General features: G+C 48.8%; 1 protein-coding gene across 2 annotated transcripts in view; it reads left to right on the top strand.

Annotated features, from left to right (window-relative positions):
• lhpp (phospholysine phosphohistidine inorganic pyrophosphate phosphatase) overlaps positions 1–23,269 on the top strand; it is a 228,782-nt gene that overhangs the window by 132,214 nt on the left and 73,299 nt on the right. For both annotated transcript variants that reach the window (XM_072479263.1, XM_072479264.1), the window contains one exon: positions 3,711–3,802. In XM_072479263.1, the coding sequence (XP_072335364.1) occupies positions 3,711–3,802 (92 nt within the window). The remainder of the gene's footprint in view (positions 1–3,710; positions 3,803–23,269) is intronic.

The following is a 23,269-nucleotide window of genomic DNA, read 5'->3' as shown; positions in this document are numbered from 1 at the left end:
CCTCACTGTCCCCCCATCAAAAACTCTTCCCCCATCCCCATCCATTGTCCCACCCGTGAAACATTCTTTACCCATATTTACATCCCTGTATACAGTCAACATCTCCCCCACTACCACAGCCCCTCAGTTCGAGTCCAATTTTTCCGTTTGGATAAAGGTCCAAGCCTCTTCCGGCGTTTCAAAATAGTGGTGTTGGTCCTGATACGTGACCCACAGTCGCGCTGGCTGCAGCATTCCGAATCTCACCCTTTTTTTATGCAGCACCGCCTTGGCCCGGTTGAAACCAGCTCTCCTCTTTGCCACCTCCGCGCTCCAGTCCTGGTAGACTCGGATCACCGCATTCTCCCATCTACTGCTCCGCTCCTTCTTGGCCCATCTCAGGACACTCTCTCTGTCCGCGAAATGATGGAACCTCGCCACTATCGCCCTTGGCGGCTCGCCAGCCTTGGGTTTCCTCGCCAGGACCCGGTGAGCCCCTTCTAGCTCCAGGGGGCTCGGAGAGGCCTCCGCACCCATCAGCGAATGGAGCATCGTGCTCACATACGCCCCGGCATCAGCCCCCTCCACTCCTTCGGGGAGACCCAGAATCCGGAGATTCTTCCTCCGCGATCTGTTCTCCAGGACCTCGAATTTCTCGGCCCACCGCTTGTGCAGCGCCTCGTGCGCCTCCATCTTCACCGCCAGGCCCAATATCTCGTCCTCGTTCTCGTTAGTTTTGTCCTTCACCTCTCGGAGCTCTACCGCCTGGGTTTTCTGGGTCGCCGTCAGCCCCTCGATTGCCAACAGCATTGGCGCCAGCACCTCCTTTTTAAGCTCCTCCACGCTGCGCCTGAGAAACTCCTGCTGGTCCGGCCCCCATGCTGCTCGATCTCCGCCCTCCGCCATCTTGTTTTTTCCCCCCCGTTTCTGCCGCTGCTCCAAAGCCTCTTTTTCCATCGCTCAACTTCTAGTCCCCTCCATACACAACGGAAGGGGGGACCTTACTTCACCTTCCCACACGGGATTTGGTCAAAATATTTCCGTTGGGGCTCCTCCGAAGAGCCCAAAAGTCCGTTCTAGCGGGAGCTGCCGAAATGTGAGGCTTAGCTCCGCATCGCCGCAACCGGAACGTAAACCGCTTTTGTACCCTCTCCAAAGCATCCACATCCTTCTGGTAGTGTGGCGACCAGAATTGTACGCAATTTTACAAATGAGGCCTAACCACGGTCCTGTACAGCTGCAACATGACTTGCCAATTTTTATATTCAATGCCTCGACCAATGAAGGCCAGCATGCTGTATGCCTTCTTAACCATGTTATCCAAATGCATTGCCACTTTCAGTGGTCAGTGGACATGCACGCCCAGATCGCTCTGCCTGTCAGTACTCTCAAGAGTTCTACCATTTACTGTGTAATTCCTACTTGCATTGGACCTTCCAAAGTGCATTACCTCACACTTGTCCGGATTAAATTCCATCCGCCATTTCTCTGCCCAAGACTCCAACCAGTTTATATCCTGTTGTATCCTCTGACAATCTTCTTCACTATCCTCAACTCCACCAATTTTTGTGTCATCTGCAAACTTACTAATCAGACCAGCTACATTTTCTTCCAAATCATTTATATACACCCGAACAACAAAGGCCTCAGAAAAGCACCCTTCTACTGCTACCCTCTGTCTTCTGTGCCCAAGTCCGTTCTGTATGCAACTTGCCAGCTCTCCTCTGATCCCATGTGACTTCGCCTTTTGTACCACTCTACCCTGAGGTCCTTGTCAAAGGTACTGAAATCCATGTGTACAACATCTACTGCCTTTTTCTCATCTGTCACCTTTGTCACTTCCTCGAAAAACTCGATTTAATTAGTGAGGCATGACCTCCCTTTCGCAAAACCATCAACAATAAGTCCATTTGTTTCCAAATGTGAGTAAATACTATCTCTAAGAATCTTTTCCAAAAATTTCCCTACCACTGACGTAAAACTCAACGGCCTATATTTTCCTGGATTATCCCTGCTGCCCTTCTTGAACAATGGAACAACATTGGCTACTCTCCAGTTCTCTGGAACTTCACCTGTAGCCAATGAGGATACAAAGATTACTGTCAATTTCCTCCCTTGCCTCCCTCAGTATTCTGGGGTAGATCCCATCAGGCCCTGGGGACTTAGCTTTTTAAGATGCCCAACACCACCTCTTTATTAATATCAACTTGACTCAGAATATCTATACACTCTACCCTATACTCCTCATCCACCAAGTCCTCCTTTTTGGTGACGGCAAAGTATTCATTTAGTATCTCTCCCATTTCCTCTGGTTCCATATGTAGATTCCCTCCAATATCCATGAATGGACCAATCCTTTCTCTGGCTACCCTCTTACTTTTACATATGTATAAAACACCGTAGGATTTTCCTTAATCCTCTTTCCAATGACATTTTATGACCCCTCTTAGCCTTCCTAACTCCTACTTAAGTTCCTTCCTACTTGCTTTATATTCTTCAAGGGCCTCACCTGTCCTAAGCCTTTTAGACCTTACGAATGCTTCCTTTTTCTTTTGACAAGGTTCATAATATTCCTCGTTATCCAGGGTTCCCTATACTTGCCACTCTTGTCTTTTGTCCTGACAGGTACATGCCGGTCCTGAATTCTAATCAACTGACATTTGAAAGCCTCCCACATGCCGGATATTGATTTTCCCTCAAACAGCCTCGCCCAGTCAACACTCTCCAGATCCTGCCTAATGCTGTTGTAATTGGCCTTCCCCCAGTCTAATGGTGAGATTGTTCTTTCTTCGCTGTAGTCCCTTTCTCACAAATCTCAAATTAGTGTTCTTCACTCGTGAAATGACACTCTATCTATTGGAACAAAACCACTGTCAGTTCCTAAGAACATCAGAATGCCCAAACCTCAGGATCTGACAGTTACCAATTTTCAGCGTCATTTGGCAAAGTTATACATCTAAAAATCCTAAACGTGGAGCTGATAGCCTCATGTCCCTCCAAGATACCCTAGAAGCGCTTTATTACGCTCACCAGTGCAGATTAACCCCATCCTTCTGGGGAAACAGGGAATTTTAATATCAGCCGCATAATGCAACATCCACTACACTACAGCAGTGCCCATGTCCCTTATTTAATTTAATAAACGGCCTTCATGGATAATGGCTTCATATACATTAATACCAAAGGTGGAATTATAAATCTTGTCAACTTGCAATCTGGCACCTGAAAACTCTCAAGCCAGGAGATGGGAGATCCCTTCAGTAGGCTATTTTTGGATTTCTCACCTTGTGGTTCTGGAACTCCAGTCTGACCAAGATTCATAGAAATCCTGAACCTCTCTCAACTTTTCTGTTAAACCTCCTGGCGCTAGCGAAGGTTTATTTTAATATTCAGACCGGTTAACTTTTAAATAATGTTACATTTTGGAATCATGTTTTTGACTCGAATGCTCTACATGTGCAGACTTGAGGCCAAAGCACGAAAAGGGTCATTTAACTTCGGAAAAGCTTAAGATAACATCTTGCTGATTTGATGGTTGTACATTTACTGCTCACCTTTTACAACCTGCCATTTCCTTGTGTCCTGTATATTACGATATCTTACTGTTCAATGACAGTGGTCAATGTCAGCGAATTCATCTTGGTGACAGTTCACATCAAGTATTCTGAAAAATGCAAACACATCAAAATAATCTAATCTGACATCAAATATTTCATTCCTTGTTCTGACAGGTCATCATGATCGGGGATGATATTGTGAATGATATAGGTGGAGCCCAGCAGTGTGGTATGAAGGCTGTCCAAGTAAGGACGGGGAAGTACAGGTTAGTAAATTTTCAGACCAATCTTTCATTGTGTAGGAGCCTTAACGGAGCTAATAATGTTGACTGCACCTTTATGGATTTAAATGCCGGGCAAGAATCATTGCAACCACACCAATGGGTGGAAAACGTAATGAATGGTAGACAAGAAAACTGGAGCGTTACAAGAGCCCCAACAACAGCTTAGTGTAAGGGAGAATCTCTGTTATAACCACAGATGTGCGAACAGAAAAAAATAAACAAGACCAAATGACCTTTAATTAGTACCTAGTCCAATGTGATCATCACTTAGCTTTCTAATGGTTGGCGGTTGTTCTTGTACTTGCAACCTGTCACGTGGAATGGGAGATAGAAGAATGGTAACACTTTTATTGCAGTTGTTGGTTATTCTAGCGGCAGTAATAGCCAATGTAAAGTTTCAGCAAGTCATATTTGCATTACAAATGGCATGAAGGTAAGTTCATACAGGGCAGGCAGGCCATTTGACACTACCTTTTTAAAACAATTTAGAGTACCCAATTAATTTTTTCCGATTGAGGGGCAATTTAGTGTGGCCAATCCACCTACCGTACACATCTTTGGGTTGTGGGGGCGAAACCCACGCAAACACGGGGAGAACGTGCAAACTCCATGCGAACAGTGACCCAGAGCCGGGATCAAACCTGGGATCTCGGCGCCGTGAGGCAACAGGGTTAACCCATTGCGCCACCGTGCTGCCCGATTTGACACTACCTGATTCTCCTATAAAACCTGCATTTTCTCTCTCACCACGATCATCACCGCACACAACCGCCTTTTGAATAACTTTGAGACTTTCCTTCCAGGAAACTATCCAGAAGGCCATCATGGTTTATTCCTTGTGCAAGAACTGTCAAACATTAGTCTTGAACTTGCTTTGCCAATTTACACTTTTAACCTCTTGTCTTACATTTATGGTTTGATTTGAAATAGTAGCATCCCCAGTTTGCCGATTATTTTGTTATGGTTCATCCTCTGAGAATAGAGATCAAGCTTCTAATCCTCTTCCAATTGATTGGATAATTTCCCTTTTGTGCTCTGACCCGAGGGGGTCTGGTGATGTCTGAGACAAAGGTGCCAAAGGCCCTGTACGTGTGCCAGTGACGCCCTGCAGGCATTGAGCACCATTAAATATAAATGAGGGCACAGGATAATGTTTCTTTTGGTCTATTTCTAAAGTGTCAATTCAATCGCATATTCCAGTGGATAATTCTTTGCAGCTCAACAAGCTTTCAACGTATTTTGCATTTTTTGACTACAATTGGGAATTGCTGCTCGCCAAAGAGTCTGGATTTGCGTTTGGCGAGGGAGCGGGGAATCCCCGATGATGCCAAAATCGGGGCCAAGCTGCATTTGCGATGCTCCGCCCCCTGAAAGGCGACCTACTATAAGAGTACGCCACACCACGTATCCATGGCCTCAGGCCATTGCCTCAGGCCCGCCCCGCGATGCTCCATCCCTGAAAATGGACCTACTCTAAGAGTACGCCACACCACGGATCCACGGCCTCAGGCCATTGCCCCGCGATGCTCCGTCCCTGAAAATGGACCTACTCCAAGAGTACGCCACACCACGGATCCACGGCCTCAGGCCATTGCCTCAGGCCATTGCCCCGCGATGCTCCGTCCCTGAAAATGGACCTACTCTAAGAGTACGCCGCACCACGGATCCACGGCCTCAGGCCATTGCCCCGCGATGCTCCGCCCCTGAAAATGGACCTACTCTAAGAGTACGCCACACCACGGATCCACGGCCTCAGGCCATTACCTCAGGCCCGCCCCACAATGCTCCGTCCCCGCCGGGCCGAGTTCCCGACTGCGTGGGACTCTCATGGTCTCACCCATCGTGAACTGAGCGTGGCAGCTGCGGACTCAGTCCGGCACTGCCACAGTCCGGGGAGGGCCGATCCGCGGGGAGCAGGAGGCTTCATTCGGGGCTGGGGCACTGTGGGCGGGCGTACGGGTTGCGCAAACGGCCAAATTGGGGTACTACTTTTGTGGTCCGGGTCCACGCGCTGAGTCCGCGATGGAGCATGGCGCGGCCGCTGCGGGCTGCCACTGTGCCCATGTGCAGCCACGGACCCGGAAATGCTCAGGGCCGTATCGGCAGCTAGAGCCTGGAGCTCTACGCTGCCCCCTGTTTCGTCATTTATCTGCAAACACGCTGGTACGGTGAGAAAAAAAGTGTTCAGTTTAAGAAAGAAGCATATGTTGTGATTTTTTTTAAAATAGATAATGCCAGTAAACCTTAGCGGGTCTGGCATCATCTGTGGAGAGAGAAACAGAGTGAACATTGCAAGTTCACATGGCTCTTCTTCAGAACTTTCACTGATATAAAAGATAGAGGAGACACAAATGCAGCAGAAACAGCTGCAATTTCCTCAGTCGTTTGGACTGGAAATCCGCATTCTGCTGCACTTGCACCTACAGCATAATCTGTCAGGTGATAATCTTTCGAAAGATTATGATTAACACTTAGTCCTGGATTTTAATTCTCTAGGATAAAATGTGGAAATTGATCAGTGGTATTGTAAGCAATAATAAGCAAATAATTACTCTTTGATTTTGCCTAATTAATTACATTCATTTTTATTTAGCGAGGACTCCTAATAGCTCAATAGTTTGTAGTTTAAAAGAAAGAGATTATCCAAATTAAGCTACTTTGAATTAAGTCTGCAGAAAGATCCTATTCTTTCAGTAAATACGATATACAGCAGTTGACATGGTAACTGACTGTTTTAAATTAATCAGGACGGTTACAGGTGAAATTATGTTAAGCTGGCAGGTTTTATGGAGTGGAATTGCTTTGTAAAAGTCCTGCAGCATAAACGTGGTTCTCTACAGCTTTCCTCGAGCAAGATTGCAATGCTGTAGGATGTTAGCTTTAATGGCTGAGAAGTTCCTGAAACCAGCAAGTTAGGGAAACGTTTGCAACTGCTCTTGTTGGAAGCAGTTTGTACTAATATTTTGTGAGAATCATCTTAAAGTACATGCTCAGCAATGACTTGCAAGCTGTGATCCTGGTCACTGGATCCACCAGAGACCCATTCATATGTGAACTAGATCAAACAAGGCTGTATTATCGCATTGATGCTCTTCTCGATCTTCCTTGCTGCGATGCCCCAACTCGCCCTCAGCAAGCTCCCAAGCTCATGGTCTACAGAGCAGTAGTAATACCTCCATCCCCCCTATATGGCTCAGTGACATGGACTATGTACAGCAGGCACCTCAAAAAGCTGGAGAAATACCACCAGCGCTCCCCCATAAGGAGTGGAGCTATACTACAGAACCAGTCGAAATCTGTTCAACCTCTGCCACCTGCAGGCCAGATCCAAGTTTGCCACCTACTCTGTCATTAAACTATAGTATGCAGACGATGCTTGTGTCTGTGCACACTCGGAGGCTGAACTCCAAGCCATCATCAACACCCCCCCCCCCCCCCCCCCCCCAAGCCTCCTTGGAAAAAGTGCAACATCTGCTCAGACACTTGGGAATCCCTAGCCCAGGACTGCCCGAAGTGGAGGAAAAGCATCCAAGGAGTTGAACACCTCGAGTTTCACTGGCGAGGGCAAGCGTTGACTGTGAACGGGGCACATGGCAACCCGGCCACCATCCCACCCGGTCCTCCAGCCACCCACCCGCTCCTCCAGCCACCCACATGCTCCTCCAGCCACCCACATGCTCCTCCACCTGTGACAGAAACTGTAGGTTGAACGTTGGACTCCTCAGTCACCTTTTGGTGTGGAAGCAAATCACCCTCGACTCCGAGGGACTGCTGAAGAAAAAGACACATAAACGTAAATCAAGGAGGAGTCGAAACAATCGGGCTGAGAAAAGCAGAGCGCATATTCTACATTCCTTATTATGTATGAAAATCAAAATTTGAAGTCATCAAATCATCACTTATTCACATTATGCGCAGCATGTTTAAAAACCTGAAATTGTGAAAGACGGCAACTTTTAATGTAGTTCACTCTGATAAACACTGGACCTTTCACTGAGTCAATATAAAAGATAGAGGAGACACAAATGTAGCATCAAAAACGGTTCAATTTCCTCGATACTGAAAAATGAAAATTCTGCCACACTTAATGTTGTTTCGAGACAGGAAATTCTGGCTCACTGTTTCCAAAAAGGTATTTTTCAGCTGTCAATGATGTAACACCTGGCAGTGTTGCAGATACTGCGATTTGCTGAACCACATGTTTTGCTTCTTAACCTGCAGTATTCCTGTTTTTACATGATGTGGAGATGCCGGCGTTGGACTGGGGTGAGCACAGTAAGAAGTCTTACAACACCAGGTCAAAGTCCAACAGGTTTGTTTCGAATCACTAGCTTTCGGAGCGCTGCTCCTTCCCCAGGTGAATGAAGAGGTATGTTCCAGAAACATGACAAATTCAAAGATGCCAGACAATGCTTGGAATGCGAGCATTAGCAGGTGATTAAATCTTTACAGATCCAGAGATGGGGTAACCCCAGGTTAAAGAGGTGAGAATTGTATCAAGCCAGGACAGTTGGTAGGATTTCACAGGCCAGATGGTGGGGGATGAATGTAATGCGACATGAATCCCAGGTCCCGGTTGAGGCCGCGCTCATGTGTGCGGAACTTGGCTATAAGTTTCTGCTCTGCGATTCTGCGTTGTCGCGCGTCCTGAAGGCCGCCTTGGAGAACGCTTACCCGGAGATGAGAGGCTGAATGCCCTTGACTGCTGAAGTGTTCCCCGACTGGAAGGGAACATTCCTACTGGTGATTGGCACGCGATGTCCGTTCATTATGTTTCTGGAACATACCTCTTCATTCACCTGAGGAAGGAGCAGCGCTCCGAAAGCTAGTGATTCGAAACAAACCTGTTGGACTTTAACCTGGTGTTGTAAGACTTCTTCCTGTTTTTACAGTTCTGCTCCTGTCTTACTTTTTAATTGTTGGAAGATTTTAGATCACCTCTAGGTGGTGCTGTGAACTGTAAATATGCTATGTTGGAACACTCCTGAATAATAGATAAATCGTTTTCTATGATTAAATCATCCTGATTTTTGTCTGAACCAGTTGGCATTGAATTAGGTTCAAACTTGCATTTCGACAACTAAAATGTGTGGAATTCAATGACGGCGACCTGAGATTTAAGCAGAAAAATGTATTCTCCTTGGATGCTAGACAAAACTCATAGTAAGTTGAAACTAAATTGGGATTCTCAGTCATGTGGCAGAATTTGATGCCCTCCACCTCAGCGAGCTTGATGAAGGGGAGGGTGGTTGGGGGCATTTAATCAAGACAGGCAGGAGTGTGGTGGCAGGGATCACCATGGTGAGAGGACCGATAAGACCCATGAACAACCTTCCCACCCCACTGCCTTTGAAGGCCCTTAAGCGGGTATTAAATTCACATCCCTACACCAGTGATATTAACCCAGTGGCAGGTAGGTGGGAGCATGATGAGCAAACTCTGCGGGGTTACTGGTAGGCATAGGAGATCCTTCATTCAAAGGTATTCAGTGCCTCATTAAGGGACCTGATATTGGGACCCATCCCAGACACTGCCTGGGAAACCTCTCCTGCCATTACTCACCTGTGACCTGGGATTCAGCGACAGTCCGTAACCTCAGGTGGGTGTGATACTGGCAACAAAGTTGCCCCCCCCTCACGAGGCTCATGCTGGCTCACTTGCTGGAGGCTCAGGCCCTCACCTCCCCCCCATCATCACCTCCATTAAACACCGTCCAGAGTTTCAGCCCAACAGAATGGGACACCTGATTTGTTCTAACTGCAGCTTTTCCTTTTTGATTCAGCTGTAAGTCTGGATCAAGTTACTCAGTCTGCATGTAGAATTGTTGTTATGAATGTATATTCACTCTCGAGGGACATGGTCCATTTTCCCAAAGTGTACTCCTGGAGTTTAACTAGGCCAGAACATTGCAGCCTGGTGGTACTACCATGGTAAACTACCTGCTGCTTATCCAGGTGGCATTGCCCCCTACCCACTAAGATGTTGGCTTGCAAGTCTCTTTGGGATGGCAGGCAGACTATCCAGTTTCCATGAGTCAGGTGGGCAGGTTATCACCAATGCTGTCCTGGAAAGGGCATGAATTGACTATTTCTCTTTGATGATTAGAGTTTGTCTCATTTCCTGGTATAGTTTGGTGATTTCTCATTGCCACTATGCCACTGAGCTGACTATATCAGATATCTTCTTCCTTGGCTTGTTCAAAGTTAGCTTATGTTTGTTTGATAACCATGGCGAATTCATAACTAGCATAGTATACTACTCACTGCACCCATCCCATAACATTGTGGCAGACCTTGGTCCTTCTCCCAAAGTCTCTAACCCGTCTGTCTGTGTCCATCTTGTTCTGGCTTTTTCTCAATCTCATATTCTCTTTTCCCCAAATTCTTTAAAAAGAAAAATCCCTGGGCGGCACGGTGACGCAGTGGTTAGCACTGCTGCCTACGGCGCTGAGGACCCGGCTTCGATCCCGGTCCTGGGTCACAATCTGTATGGCGTTTGCACATTCTCCCCTTGTCTGCGTTGGTTTCACCCCCACAACCCAAAAAGATGTGCAATGTAGGTGGATTGGACACGCTAAATTGCCCCTTAATTGGGAAAAAAATAATTGGGTACTCTAAATTTATTTTTTAAAAAGAATTGATGATTACCTTCCCGGGAAGGACATTAGTGAATCAGGTGGATTTTTACAACAATGGTATCATGGTCACTATTACACCTTTAATTCCAGATTTTTTAATTGAATTTAAATTCCACCACTTGCCGTGGTGGGATTTGTACCCGGGTCACTGGATCGTGTCATGGGTCCCTGGATTTCTAGTCAAGTGACAATACCACAATGCCACTGCCTCCCTTAAATATATGTTGCAGTTCATACAGATGCCACAACAAATAACAATATATATGTGTATATATCATTCAGATAATCTCAACCCTGTGTATGGGACGCTGCCCTGAAACGGCTGTAATCCTAACACTGTAAAGTGACATGATAGACATTTGTGCAATTAGATATTGATTTTCCCCAAATCCATGCCTGACTGTTAGACATCTGCTCCAGGTCTGGAACTGGGCCAATCTACTAGAAATGATTTGAATCGTCGTCTGTCTTTTAATTCTGTGCAGTATTTAAATTCTACCAAGTTCAAATCTCTGAGCAAAGAATGGAATAATTGCATACTTTATCATAAGTATTAAATCCTACAGGAAAATAATAAAAAATGGACTTGGCACAGAAATGTGTTTTTGTCACCTAGTATGTGCCAATCGAATATTTCTGTGTTAGGGGCCCTGATTTAATTAGCACAATTAACACAATTTAAACTTTCTACTGCATGTCTGCCTCATGCTTCTTTTGACCCGAGGTCAGTCCATTTTTTCAGTTAGATTAGCTCTACAGACAAAGATCAGTTAGCTGTCATTCAGCTAGAGTGCGTGTTATGATTGAATATACAGCATATTAGATTAATATCTGACAGAGGAAACAAATTGAGCAGCATATGTATTTTTCCAAAGATCGTACATCAGGACCTTCCAGTGTTGATGAACTTTGTGCTGTCAGCGAGGAGAGAGATGAGAGGCCACTGAGTATCGCAAGGCATGACTGTGGTCTTTGACATTCCATTTCCCCAAGATTTTCACACACAAAAATGCACACTTTATATTGCTTTGTAGAATTAAGTCAACTTTACATGCCCACTACAAAATGTTTAGTCTACAATGAGCTGAATTTGATCGAAACATAACCCAGTGCAATTTGTTCATTGCACGGTTAGTTCAAGGAAAAAGAGAAAATGGGAACTAACATTGAACCAAATATGTAAAGGCTACGTTTAATATAAACACCCAGGTTTATTTTGAAATTTGTAGCTATTAATGAATGTTCTGGAGTCTTCCTTGTCGAAAAAATGTGGAAAAGAGGGAATACAAGTAGAGAAAGGAGAGGTTTTAATGTTTTATTATTATTTTAATGACTTTGGTTCAGATGTTTGAGCTACAATAAAGGTACAATTTAAAAACATTTGCAGTCGGATGTTCTGAAATCTATCTTTTAAGAAAATACTGCCCAGTCATTTTTTAATTAAAATTTAAATACTGTACATTGTTCATGTTTAAGCTAAATTCCCCTTTCCCACTAAGTCATGGCTCAGGGACACCGATTTTTTGAATTTAAAGTTGTTTTGGCTAAGATCTTTACCAAGGTACTTGTTGGTACATTTACCTCAGTAACATACTATAGATTGTGCCATTAGGGGACAGGAACTATTCACATAGGGTAGTTTTGCATTAAATTGAACTTTATGCTCTTGAAGCTGCAGGGTGCTAATGATGGATCCCATTTTCTATTAATTAATCACATTCACTGACCACCTATTTGCCTCTGGAAGACGGTGGTGTAGCGGTAATGTCACTGGACTAGTAATCCACAGGCCAAGGCTAATGCTCTAGGGACATGGGTTCAAATCCCACCATGGCAGCTGGTGGATTTTAAATTTGGTTAATAAATTTATATTAAATTAATAGTTATATAGCGAATCTCAGTCATGGTGACCATGAAACTATCATCGATTGTCAGAAAAACCCATCTGGTTCACTACTGTCCTTTAGGGAAGGAAATCTTCCAGCCTTACCTGGTCTGGCCTACAGATCCACAGCAATGTGGTTGACTCTTCACAGCCACCTGAAATAGCCGAGCAAGCTACTCAGTTCAAAGGCAATTAAGGGGTTAGCAACAAATGCTGTCTGTGCCAGCGATAACCATGTCTCATGGAAAAGTAAAGAATCTTCTTAGCTGACCATGATGTCTTGTATGAAATGGTATCTTTCAGTTTGGGTACATTAATGCCCAGTGAACAAAGTTCCAGTGAATTGATAGCCAAATAGTTAATCCACCACTGAAGTTATTCTTATTACACTGAGTAACAATGCATACAAAATACATCTACCAATAGACACTTGGTGGGGTGAGTGTAATGTTAACACAAAAAGCTTTGTTTACACAGAGGCACCTACTTTGATTTTAGTATTACGCCTGTCGTTTTGACTTACTGAGTCAGTCAGGTTTAATTTTGTCCCTAATTTTGTGCTTATTTTTAAGCACACTATAATCTTAGTGTCCAGTAATTTTGCAATAATACACAAACTGGGGAAAGCTAATTCAGCAACAGAATAGGTAATGAGTATGTAAGCATTTTCTAAAACTACAGAATAATTACTCGGTGAGAGATAGGTAAAGATACACAGGGCTCAATTCAACCAACTGGGAACAAAATCCCACAGCGAGCGCTTTTAACCGCGTGTTTCCCGGTGCTCGCAGAGAGAAAAATGCCGTCCCGATCTCCGAGGCCTCCAAAGCGACCCATGATCCCTCCCCCAGTACGAACACACTAGGGAAGGGATTCCTGGCCCGATCGCACGTGTGCAAAAAATGCCAGCCTGGCACCTTGGCACTGGCAACCTGGCACCCTGGTAATGCGCATGCCAGCACCACCTAGGCACCTAGGCAGTGCCAGGCTGGCACACAGGTGGCACTGCCAGGGTGCCAAGCTGGCACTGCCAGGATGCTCAGATGGCACTAGCAGCTCCAGACACCACCTTGCCCAAAGGGCATGCAGCTGGGGACCTCCAATCCCCTGGAAGACCCCCCCCCCCATGAGTGCCGTTCCGTCTGGCCCTCGTTCTTGGGGACCAGAGCTGAATGGCCCTTGCCCGAGGTCTCTGAGGTGAAGGGGATGAATCCCAAAGCCTAGGGAAACTGCATATTGGAGTGAGACGAACTGTCATGCTTTATTATGAAGGTTTGCCAAAAGGTAATCCCACAATGGGTGGAATTTACCTCGCAGCGTCTCAGAGATCGTGTTGGATCCGGGAGCGGGGTCTCCCGGCTTTTCAGCCGCAGCCTGGCCATTGAATCGCACCCACAGTAAACTCTAGCTGGCACTCTACTAACTGCAATCACCAAAATTTGTGATGTTCTGTTAATTCTTCACCAGCCAGAAGCAATTACAAAGTTATCCAGACCGTACCTGTTTACTATATTACTTTATACTTTAATTTATGTTTTCATATACTGTTGAGAATTACAAGTAAAATGAATATTGTTCTGTACTTCTTGAGTACTTGCATATTTCTTCATGCAGTAAGTTTTACGCTGTATTCTTTTGGGAAATGGAACTCTCCATTAACCGGTATTTTTGATTAATCAGCATCGCCCATTCCCCACGACTACCGGATAATAAAGGTGTAACTGTATCTATCAAATCGTTTCATCAAGTCTTCATGGCAACCGTAACAACATCCATAAAGATCCAACTGACTTTATTCATGTAGTACCCGCAATAACGACACGAGAGTGTGGAATGGTAAATGAAGGCTTTAATAAGCAGAGAACTAGCCAGCTACAGAGACGTCTGCTTACTGAGTGCCGCCTACAGGGCGTCACCTTATATATGGCTCCCTGGTGTGCAGAGCCGGAGGCGGCGTCCCCCAGGGTTCCAAACCCGGTCTTAAAGGGGCATCACCTACATGTTGTTAAGGGTACAGTAACCATTCATCACATTCACCCCCTGTTTTTAAAAAAAACGCAAAGTCCGTCGGGGGTGAAGTGGAATTACATGTCTATTCTTTTCGGCGGCCTGATCGTCCTCGTCGACCTTCTCAGCTTGGGCGGTGGTGCGGCGGGCACAGATGTCTTTGGTGAGGGTACATCCGGGAGCACGGTGGTCAGAGCTTTAGTCGGGGTAGGGGGGCAGGGGGAATAGCTGGGGCTGGGGGTAGCGGTGCCGGCGAGGAGTGTGGATTGGGGGGCGCTAGGGGGGCACGATCGGTGTCTACCGACGGATTGGGGGTCTGGGGGGGGCATCAGTGGGGGAACAAGCGGGTGCCAGGTCCCGTAGAGAAACCGTGTCTTGCCTGCCGTCGGGGTACGCGACGTAGGCGTATCGGGGGTTTGCATGTAGCAGTTGGACTCTCTCGACCAGGGGGTCCATTTTATGGCTCCTCGCGTGCCTCCGGTGAAGAACAGGTCCCGGAGTCGTCAGCCAAGGTGGAAGCGAGACCCCAGAGGTGGACATGCTGGGGAAGACAAACAAGCGGTTGTTAGGGGTCTCATTCGTGGCAGTGCAAATGAGCGACCTAATGGAGTGGAGGGCATCGGGTAGGACCTCCTGCCAGCAGGTGGTTGGGAGACTTCTCGACCGTAGGGCCAGAAGGACAGCCTTCCAAACTGTTGCGTTCGCCCTCTCCACCTGCACGTTTCCCCGCGGGTTATAACTGGTCGTTCTGCTCGAGGCAATGCCTTTGCTGAGCAGATACTGACGCAGTTCATCGTTCATGAACGATGTACCCCGGTCGCTGTGGATATAAGCGGGGAAACCAAACAGGGTGAAGATGCTGTCCAGTGCCTTTATCACAGTGGCCGAGGTCATGTCGGGACAGGGAACGACGAATGGGAAGCGGGAGAACTCGTCGATGACGGTTAGGAAGTAGGTATTGCAGTTGGTGGACGGGAGGGGACCTTTGAAGTCCACGTAGTCGCTCAAAGGGCCCCGAGGCCTTTACAAGGCGAGCCTTGTCTGGCCGGTAGAAGTGCGGTTTGAACACCGTGCAGATCTGGCAAGCCCTGGTCATGGCCTTGACCTCCTTGGTGGAGTAAGGTAGGTTGCGGGACTTGATAAAGTGGGCGAGCCGGATAACCCCTGGGTGACAGAGGTCATTGTGGATGGCTCTCAGGCGATCCTCCTGCGTGTTGGCGCACGGCCCCGGGACACGGCATCTAGTGACTCGTTGAGCTCCCCTGGACGATACTTAATATCGCACGCATAGGTGGAGAGTTCGATCCTCCGCCTCAAGATTTTATCAATTTTAATTTTGCCCCATTGTGCGTTATCAAACATGAAGGCTACCAACCGTTGGTCGGTAACAAGGGTGAACCTCCTACCAGCTAGATAGTGCCTCCAGTGCCGCACAGCCTCCACAATGGCTTGTACCTCCTTTTCGACTGCAGAGTGCCGAATCTCGGAGGCGGTGAGGGTCCGGGAGAAGAATGCTACTGGCCTGCCTGGTTGAGGGTAGCAGCCAGGGTGATGTCTGACGCATCGCTCTCTACCTGGAAAGGGATGGTTTCGGCCTTGATGTGACTGAAGGTCGATCAGGCCTCAGCCGTCAGGGGAAATGTTGTGGTCTTTATGAGTGGGCGGGCTTTGTCCGCATATCTGGGGCCCCACTGGGCATAATAGGAGAAAAGCCCCAAGCACCGTTTGAGGGCGTTGAGGCTACGGGGGAGCGGGGAGTTCCTTAAGGGGGTGCATGCGGTCGGGGTCGAGACCTAGGACCCCGTTTTCCACGACGTAGCTGAAGATGGCTTCTCGGGTTGTGTGGAAAACGCATTTTTCCTTGTTGTAGGTCAGGTTGAGGGCCCGGGCGGTCTGGAAAAACTTTTCAAGGTTCGCGTCATGGTCCTGCTGATCATGGCCATTGATGGTGACATTGTCCAAGTACGGGTAAGTAGCCCGCAGGCCGTACTGGTCCACCATTTGGTCCATCGCCCTCTGGAAGTCGGAGACCCCATTTGTGATGCCGAAGAGGACCCTGAGGAAGTGAAAAAGCCATCCGGCTGCTTCGAAAGCAGTATAAAGGCGGTCTTTCGGTCGGATAGGGAGCTGGTGGTAAGCGGATTATAGGTCGACAGTGGAGAATACACGGTATTGAGCGATCCAATTGACCATCTCTGCTATGCGGGGAAGGGGGTACGCATCGAGCTGCGTGAAGTGGTTTATGGTCTTGCTGTAGTCCACGACCATCCGTTTCTTTTCCCCGGGCCGTACTACCACCACTTGTGCTCTCCAGGGGCTGTTGCTAGCCTCGATGACCCCCTCTTCCAGTAAACGCTGGACCTCTGACTTGATAAAAGTCATATCTTGGGCACTGTACCGCCGGCTCCTGTGGCGACGGGCTTGCAGTCAGGGGTGAGGTTCGCGAATAGTGAGGGGGGTACAACTTTCAGTGCTGCAAGGCTGCAAACCGTGAGGGTGGGCAAGGGTCCGCCGAACTTCAGGATCAGGCTTCGGTGGCTGCATTGGAAATCCAGACTGAGAAGCAGGGGGCGCAGAGGTGAGGGAGGATATAGAGCTTGAAACAAGTGTATTCGGCACCCTGGACCGCGAGATTCGGAATACAATACCCCTTGATTTGGACCGAGTGGGACCCGGAGGCGCGGGCTATGGTTTTGAAAGGGGGATAGGTGCGCAAGGAGCAGCGCCTTACCGTTTCTGGGTGGACAAAGCTCTCCATGCTCCCAGGGTCGAAGATGCAGGGAGTGTCGCGCCCGCTGATCTGGACCTGCATCATGGAGTTCCGCAAGTGCTTTGGCCGCGATTGGTTGAGGGTGATATCGCTCTCAGTTGCTGGTATTCCGAGTACTCAGCCGAGTCGGATTCACAAAATGGCCGCCGCCACCGTCGGTCGGGTCGAGAAGGTGGCCACCGCCAAGATGGCCGCCCCATGACTCGCACGAGGCCGATGACTTGTCAGAAAGGGGCTATCCGGCCAGTGCGCAGCCGCGTTGTGGGCCTGTGAGCTCGGTTTTCGGGCCTGGTGAGCTTTTTGTTTCTGGGCCTTGGGCCTGGCCTGGCAGACTCTCGCGAAATGCCCCTTCTTTCCGCAGTCGCTGCAGATGGCGGAGCAGGCTGGCAGCGCTGACGTGGATGCTGGCCTGCCCACAGAAATAGCACGGTGTGCCCCCGGTCTGGGCGGGTCGCCGCATGGCGCAGGCCCATAGCGTGGCCGTGTCTGGGGAAGTCCAAGGGGGGCTCGCAGGGTCCACGGGGTATGTGCCTAGGTTGTAGCGGGCCACTTCCAGTGAGGTGGCGAGCGTTACCGTATCCTGAAGGTCTTTAGCTCCATTTTCGAGGAGTCGCTGCCTGATGTAGGTAACAAATGCCGGGCACGAAGGCGTCTCGGATGTGCAGGTGCATGTGGACTTCCCCTGTCACATCCTGATGGTTGCAGTTCCTGGCGAGCGCAGTGAGCCTTTCCACGTACTTGTCCAGCGTTTCCCCTGAGCTCTGCCGGCAGAGAGCAGGTGCCGTGCATGTACCTCATTTATGGGTTTGACGAAACGCTTTCGCAGGATCTCGATCGCCTCATCGTAAGTGGTCGCCTTCTCGATCATGGCGGAGATTCTATGGCTCACACGGGCGTGGAGTAGGCGGAGCTTGCGAGGCCCTAGGACGGGAGTTTCCGAGGATTCCAGGTAGGCCTCGAAGCAGCGGAGCCAGTACTTAAAAATTTCCTTGGCCTCCGGTATCCGTGCTTCCAGGTTGAGCTTTTCTGGCTTGAGATCGGCGTCCATCCTAACGTCCTCTGCTTATTAAACTGTAGTACCCTCAATAACGACACGAGAGTGTGGAATGGTAAATGAAGGCTTTAATAAGCAGAGAACTAGCCAGCTACAGAGACGTGTGCTTACTGAGTGCCACCTACAGGACGTCACCTTATATACGGCTCCCTGGTGGGCGGAGCCGGAGGCGGAGGCCCCAGGGTTCCAAACCCGATCTTAAAGGGGCATCACCTACATGGTGCTAAGGGTACAGTAACCATTCATCACAATTCAGATGATCAGAAATTCATCTAGAATGTAGCAAAAACCAAATGTATGGTAAAGTTCCACCTTACGCAAGACTCACGTCCCCATGAAATCTCACAAACGGCAAAATCGCAAACAGGGAATGTGCTTTAGAATAGCGCTCAATTAGATAGCTTCCAGCTGTGCGAGGGCAGCATTGGTTTGGGCAATATTGTGTTGCAGTACCTATGCATAACAGATAGAGGGAGCACCTGAGCAATACATCTGTGAAGAAACCAGCCGTTCAGTTCAAGGTCCCATCCCCGCACGCCGTGGTCCTGACATGCTGACCCACATTTTTAAAGGGCCATGCCAATTAACGGCAGGGCGGGGTTTGCCACCCAAGTAAGGTGGACAGGGAGGCTCCCAAGGGTCGGAGGGCCAAAGGGAGATCCTCCAGCCCCGACATACCAGCAGCCCTTCTGGTCGAGGTGGGAACTGGTGTTTGTGATGGAGAAATGGAGGACATGAACATGAAGCAACAGTGGATAATCGAACATTGCTCAGGCGATGGATGCAGTGTCTTGGGTAAGTGAAAACACAAACCAGGAAGGCACAAACGGTGGGACTTTATTACATAGCAAAGATTGCAGGTCTTGAGTTAGGTTACAAAAATATGGACCGGGACTCTCTGACCGCCGGGTCAGAGAATCCCCGGGGGGAGGCGCGAATCCTGCCCCGCCGCCTCGACACAGGCTTCCCTATTCTCCGGTGCCGTTTTTCTGGCACCTGCGGGATTCATGCCATGCCGGTCAGGGGCCGTTGACAGCGTTCCCCCCCCCGCCCCCCCGGCGATTCTCCGGGCCCCGATGGGCTGAGTGGCCGATAAGTGTTGCCCAGTCCTGCAGGCATGAATTACTCACCTCACACATGGTGGAACCTGGCAGGTAAGTGTGCGGGGCCGTCCTGGGGGGGGGGGGAGGGGGGCAGAGGGCTCCGACCCCTGGGGTGGGTTGGGGCCCACGGTGGCCTGGCCTGCGATTGGGGCCTACCTTCCTTCCTCCGTGCCGGGTCCGTGTAGGGCTCCGTCATATTGCCCGGCGACCGGCGCGGAGAAGGGAACCCCCACTCATGAGCAGAAATACGCCGGCCGTTCTGCGCATGCGCGAACTCACGGCGGCCCTTCGGCGCCGGCTGGAGATGCGGAAACCACTCCGGCGTCAACCTAGCCCCCTAGAAAGTGGAGAATTCCTCACTTTCGGGGGCCGTTGACGCCGGAGTGGTTGGTGCCGGTTTTCACGCCAGCGTGGGGACATAGCCCCATTTTTGGAGAATCCCGCCCCTGTTGTCCCTCTGTCACTTCAGATGTGCATGAACTGCTGTGGCAATTTGTGTCACGTCTTCTCTTCACTGTTTCCCAATTTATAAAATGATTATCTAGTTCTTGGGTGATCCAACCTGTTTTGTTACATGGGAAATGCAGGCTGGAAAATAGTTGCTTTCAGTCTCAAATTCTGATGTGCTGCAGATAAAGTCTTCTTTCATCTTTCATACTCCAGTCAACAAGTGTTCTGAAGATTGATTTTAATAAATCAAAATTAGTAAATTGGTGCATGGCTGGAGGGAGCTAGGTTAAGCCGAAGTTGTCAAAATTGCCAACCCAGAGGCCTAATTAATTAACTTGTCGCCGAATCTTAGAATCTCTAAAGTACAGAAGGAGACCATTCGGCCCATCGGATCTGCACCGATCCTCTGAAAAATCACCCTATTCAAATGCCTTATTCCCTTAACCCCACTTAACCTGGGGAAAATTTTATCATGACCAATCCACCTAACCTGCACATCTTTGGACTGCGTGAGGAAACCGGAGCAGCCGGAGAAAACCCACGCAGACACAGGGAGAAACCCAAGGTTAGGCAGTCATCCAAGGCTGGAATTAAACCCGGGTCCCTGACACTGTGAGGCAGCAGGGCTAAACACTGTGCCACCGAGTCGCCCCAGAATAAATGTTTGTGTTAGGACGTACCCACCGTCATCACATTTAAAACCATTTTGACCTTGCTGAATACAAAAATTGGGCCAATTAATAAATAAAGTTGTTTCGGAACATGGGAACTTGGCCATTCAGCCCCTTAAAATCGTCAAATTTACAGTACTGAATGAGGCCATTCGGCTCATCGAATCTGCAACAGACCTTGGAAAGAGAACCCTACTTAAGCTCACAACTCCCCCCCTATCCCCGTAAACCCCACCTAACATTTTTGGACACCTAAGGGCAATCCACCTAACCTGCACATCTTTGGACCGTGGGAGGAAACCGGAGCACCCGGAGGAAACACACGCAGACACGGGGAGAAAGTGCAAACTCCACACAGACTGTCACCTGAGGCCGGAATTGAACCTGTGTCCCTGGAGCTGTGAGGCAGCAGTGCTAACCACTGTGCCACCATGTCTCTGGCTGTCTCTTGCTTGTAACAAAATGATCCATCTTCACTGTCCTCTTGCCTTACTTGCTGTCAGCTAGAAAATGGAAGAAGATCTTCTCTGTGATTTTGGCACCAAAGGCACGTACATACAGGGCATCAGGTGTACTTGCAGGGCATGAGACCTGCTCACTACGGCCACTTCTGGACAGAAGTCTCATTCCGTTCGCATTCAAAAGCCGGTAGTGGGCACCATTCTCAATTTAAATGCCGGTAGAGGCCAGTGGGTGCTTCTCCCACAAGTGGGATCACCACAGGAACACTACGACCGTTCACTCTGCATCTGTCCTGACACCCACCCGCAGGTTACGACCAACACTTTGAAAAACACTGCGCTAAATTACAGAATATCCATAGCCCTTTGAGGCAGAGAGTTTCAAAGATTCACAACACTTTGAGTGAAGAAATTTCTCCCCATCCCTGTCCTAAACTTTAATACATTGGGCAAGATTCTCCACTCCCACGCCGGTTGGGAGAATCGCCTGGGCCGCCAAAATTTCCCGGGACGCCGGTCCGACGCCTTCCCGCGATTCTCCCAAGCGGCGGGAACGGCCCCGTCAAGTTCCGCGGGCCACAGGCCGGAGAATCGCCGGAGACACCCAAAATGGCGATTCACCGGCACACCCGCTATTCTCAGGCCCGGATGGGCCGAGCGGCCAGGCCAAAACGGCGGGTTCCCCCCGGCGCCATCCACACCTGGTCGCTGCCGTCGGGAACAGCGCGTGAACGCTGGAGGGGGCGGCCTGCGGGGGGGATCATGCATCGGGGGGGGTACCTCAAATGTGGGATGGCCCGCGATCGGTGCCCACTTCTTACGGGGCGGACTCGGAGAGGACGGCAACCACGCATGCGCGGGTGACGGCAGTTATGCGCCGCCGGCCACGTCATGTATGCGGCGCCGCCTTTACTCGGCGACAAGGCCTGGCGCGTGTAGATGACGCGGCCCCGATTCTAGCCCATTATCGGGCCCTGAATCGGTCGGGATAGGGGCTGTTTCGCGCCGTCGTTAACCTCGATGGCGTTCACGACGGCGTGGGCACTTCGGCGTGGGAGTGGAGAATCCCGCCCATTATATTTTAAGCTATTGATTTAGATTGTAAGCCACTGAGGCGCTCGCCTCATTGTTCCTGTCAAAATATAGCACTTCATTCTGCGTTGAATTTCAAATGACACATTTATTCTTGGGTTTTCAACCCTCAATTCCACAAGCCCTAATTTTGTGTCATCACTCCTGTGTGGCACCTCATCAGATGCTTTTTGATAATCCAAATATGTCAAATCTATTAGTTACCTCATCATCACTGTCAGTTACAACCTCCAAAACCTCCCAACACAAATTGTCTTTCCGAAATCCAAGCTGAATCTGTTCAAAGTTGTTACAAATTGTTTAAGCGTCCTCATACCACATCCCAAATAATAGATTCTAGTGTTTTCCCTACATATTGGGCAGCACGGTAGCATTGTGGATAGCACAATTGCTTCACAGCTCCAGGGTCCCAGGTTCAATTCCCAGCTTGGATCACAGTCTGTGCGGAGTCTGCACATCCTCCCCGTGTGTGCGTGGGTTTCCTCCGGGTGCTCCAGTTTCCTCCCACAGTCCAAAGATGTGCAGGTTAGGTGGACTGGCCATGATAAATTGCCCTTAGTGTCCAAAATTGCCCTTAGTGTTGGGTGGTGTAACTGGGTTATGGGGATAGGGTGGAGGTGTGCGGTTGGGTAGGGTGCTCTTTCCAAGGGCCGGTGCAGACTCGATGGGCCGAGTGACCTCCTTCTGCACTGTAAATTCTATGTATATGTTAGGCTTCCTGGCCGATAGTTCCCCATTTCTTTCCCCCCCTTCCCCCACTCCATCTCTTGAATAGCAGGGGTTACATTTACTGCCTTCCAATCTGCTGGCACCATTCTAAAACCTAGAGAAGCCTGGAAGATCAAAATCAATGTATACGTATCTCTGTAGTTTGAAAGGTTAACTCTATGTTTCTCTCTCCACACAGTTGCTACTCAGTCAGCTGAGATTTCCCCCCTCCCCCAGAATTTTCTGTCCTTATCTCTGCGGCCACCTCTCAAAAACCCTAGGTTTAGGCCAAGAGGAACAGAGGATTTGCTGCTATTATTCATTTTTCATCTGGTTTGATCTGCCTGGGCACTTAGATGAGAAATGATTAGTTCGTTGACATATTTAATGAGTTCACCTGGAACATTGACCTTTACTGGAACCATAGGATGATGAGGTAGGCCCCTTAATTGCTGTGCTTCCTGCCTGCCCTCCATCAACCATTGATATTCTACAGTTACTCGAAGTAAAGGCTACCTCAAAGTACCCACGAGCTTAGCCTGTTTTGTTTCAAGCAAATACGTTTAGTTGAGACATTCAAAGTGGAGTTTATTTTGCACTGGTTGGTCAAT

Source organism: Scyliorhinus torazame, chromosome 16 (assembly GCF_047496885.1).
Source record: "Scyliorhinus torazame isolate Kashiwa2021f chromosome 16, sScyTor2.1, whole genome shotgun sequence".
NCBI classification, from domain to species: Eukaryota; Metazoa; Chordata; class Chondrichthyes; order Carcharhiniformes; family Scyliorhinidae; genus Scyliorhinus; species Scyliorhinus torazame.
Note: the sequence above shows the minus strand (reverse complement) of the source record. Positions and strands in the feature narration are given on the sequence as shown.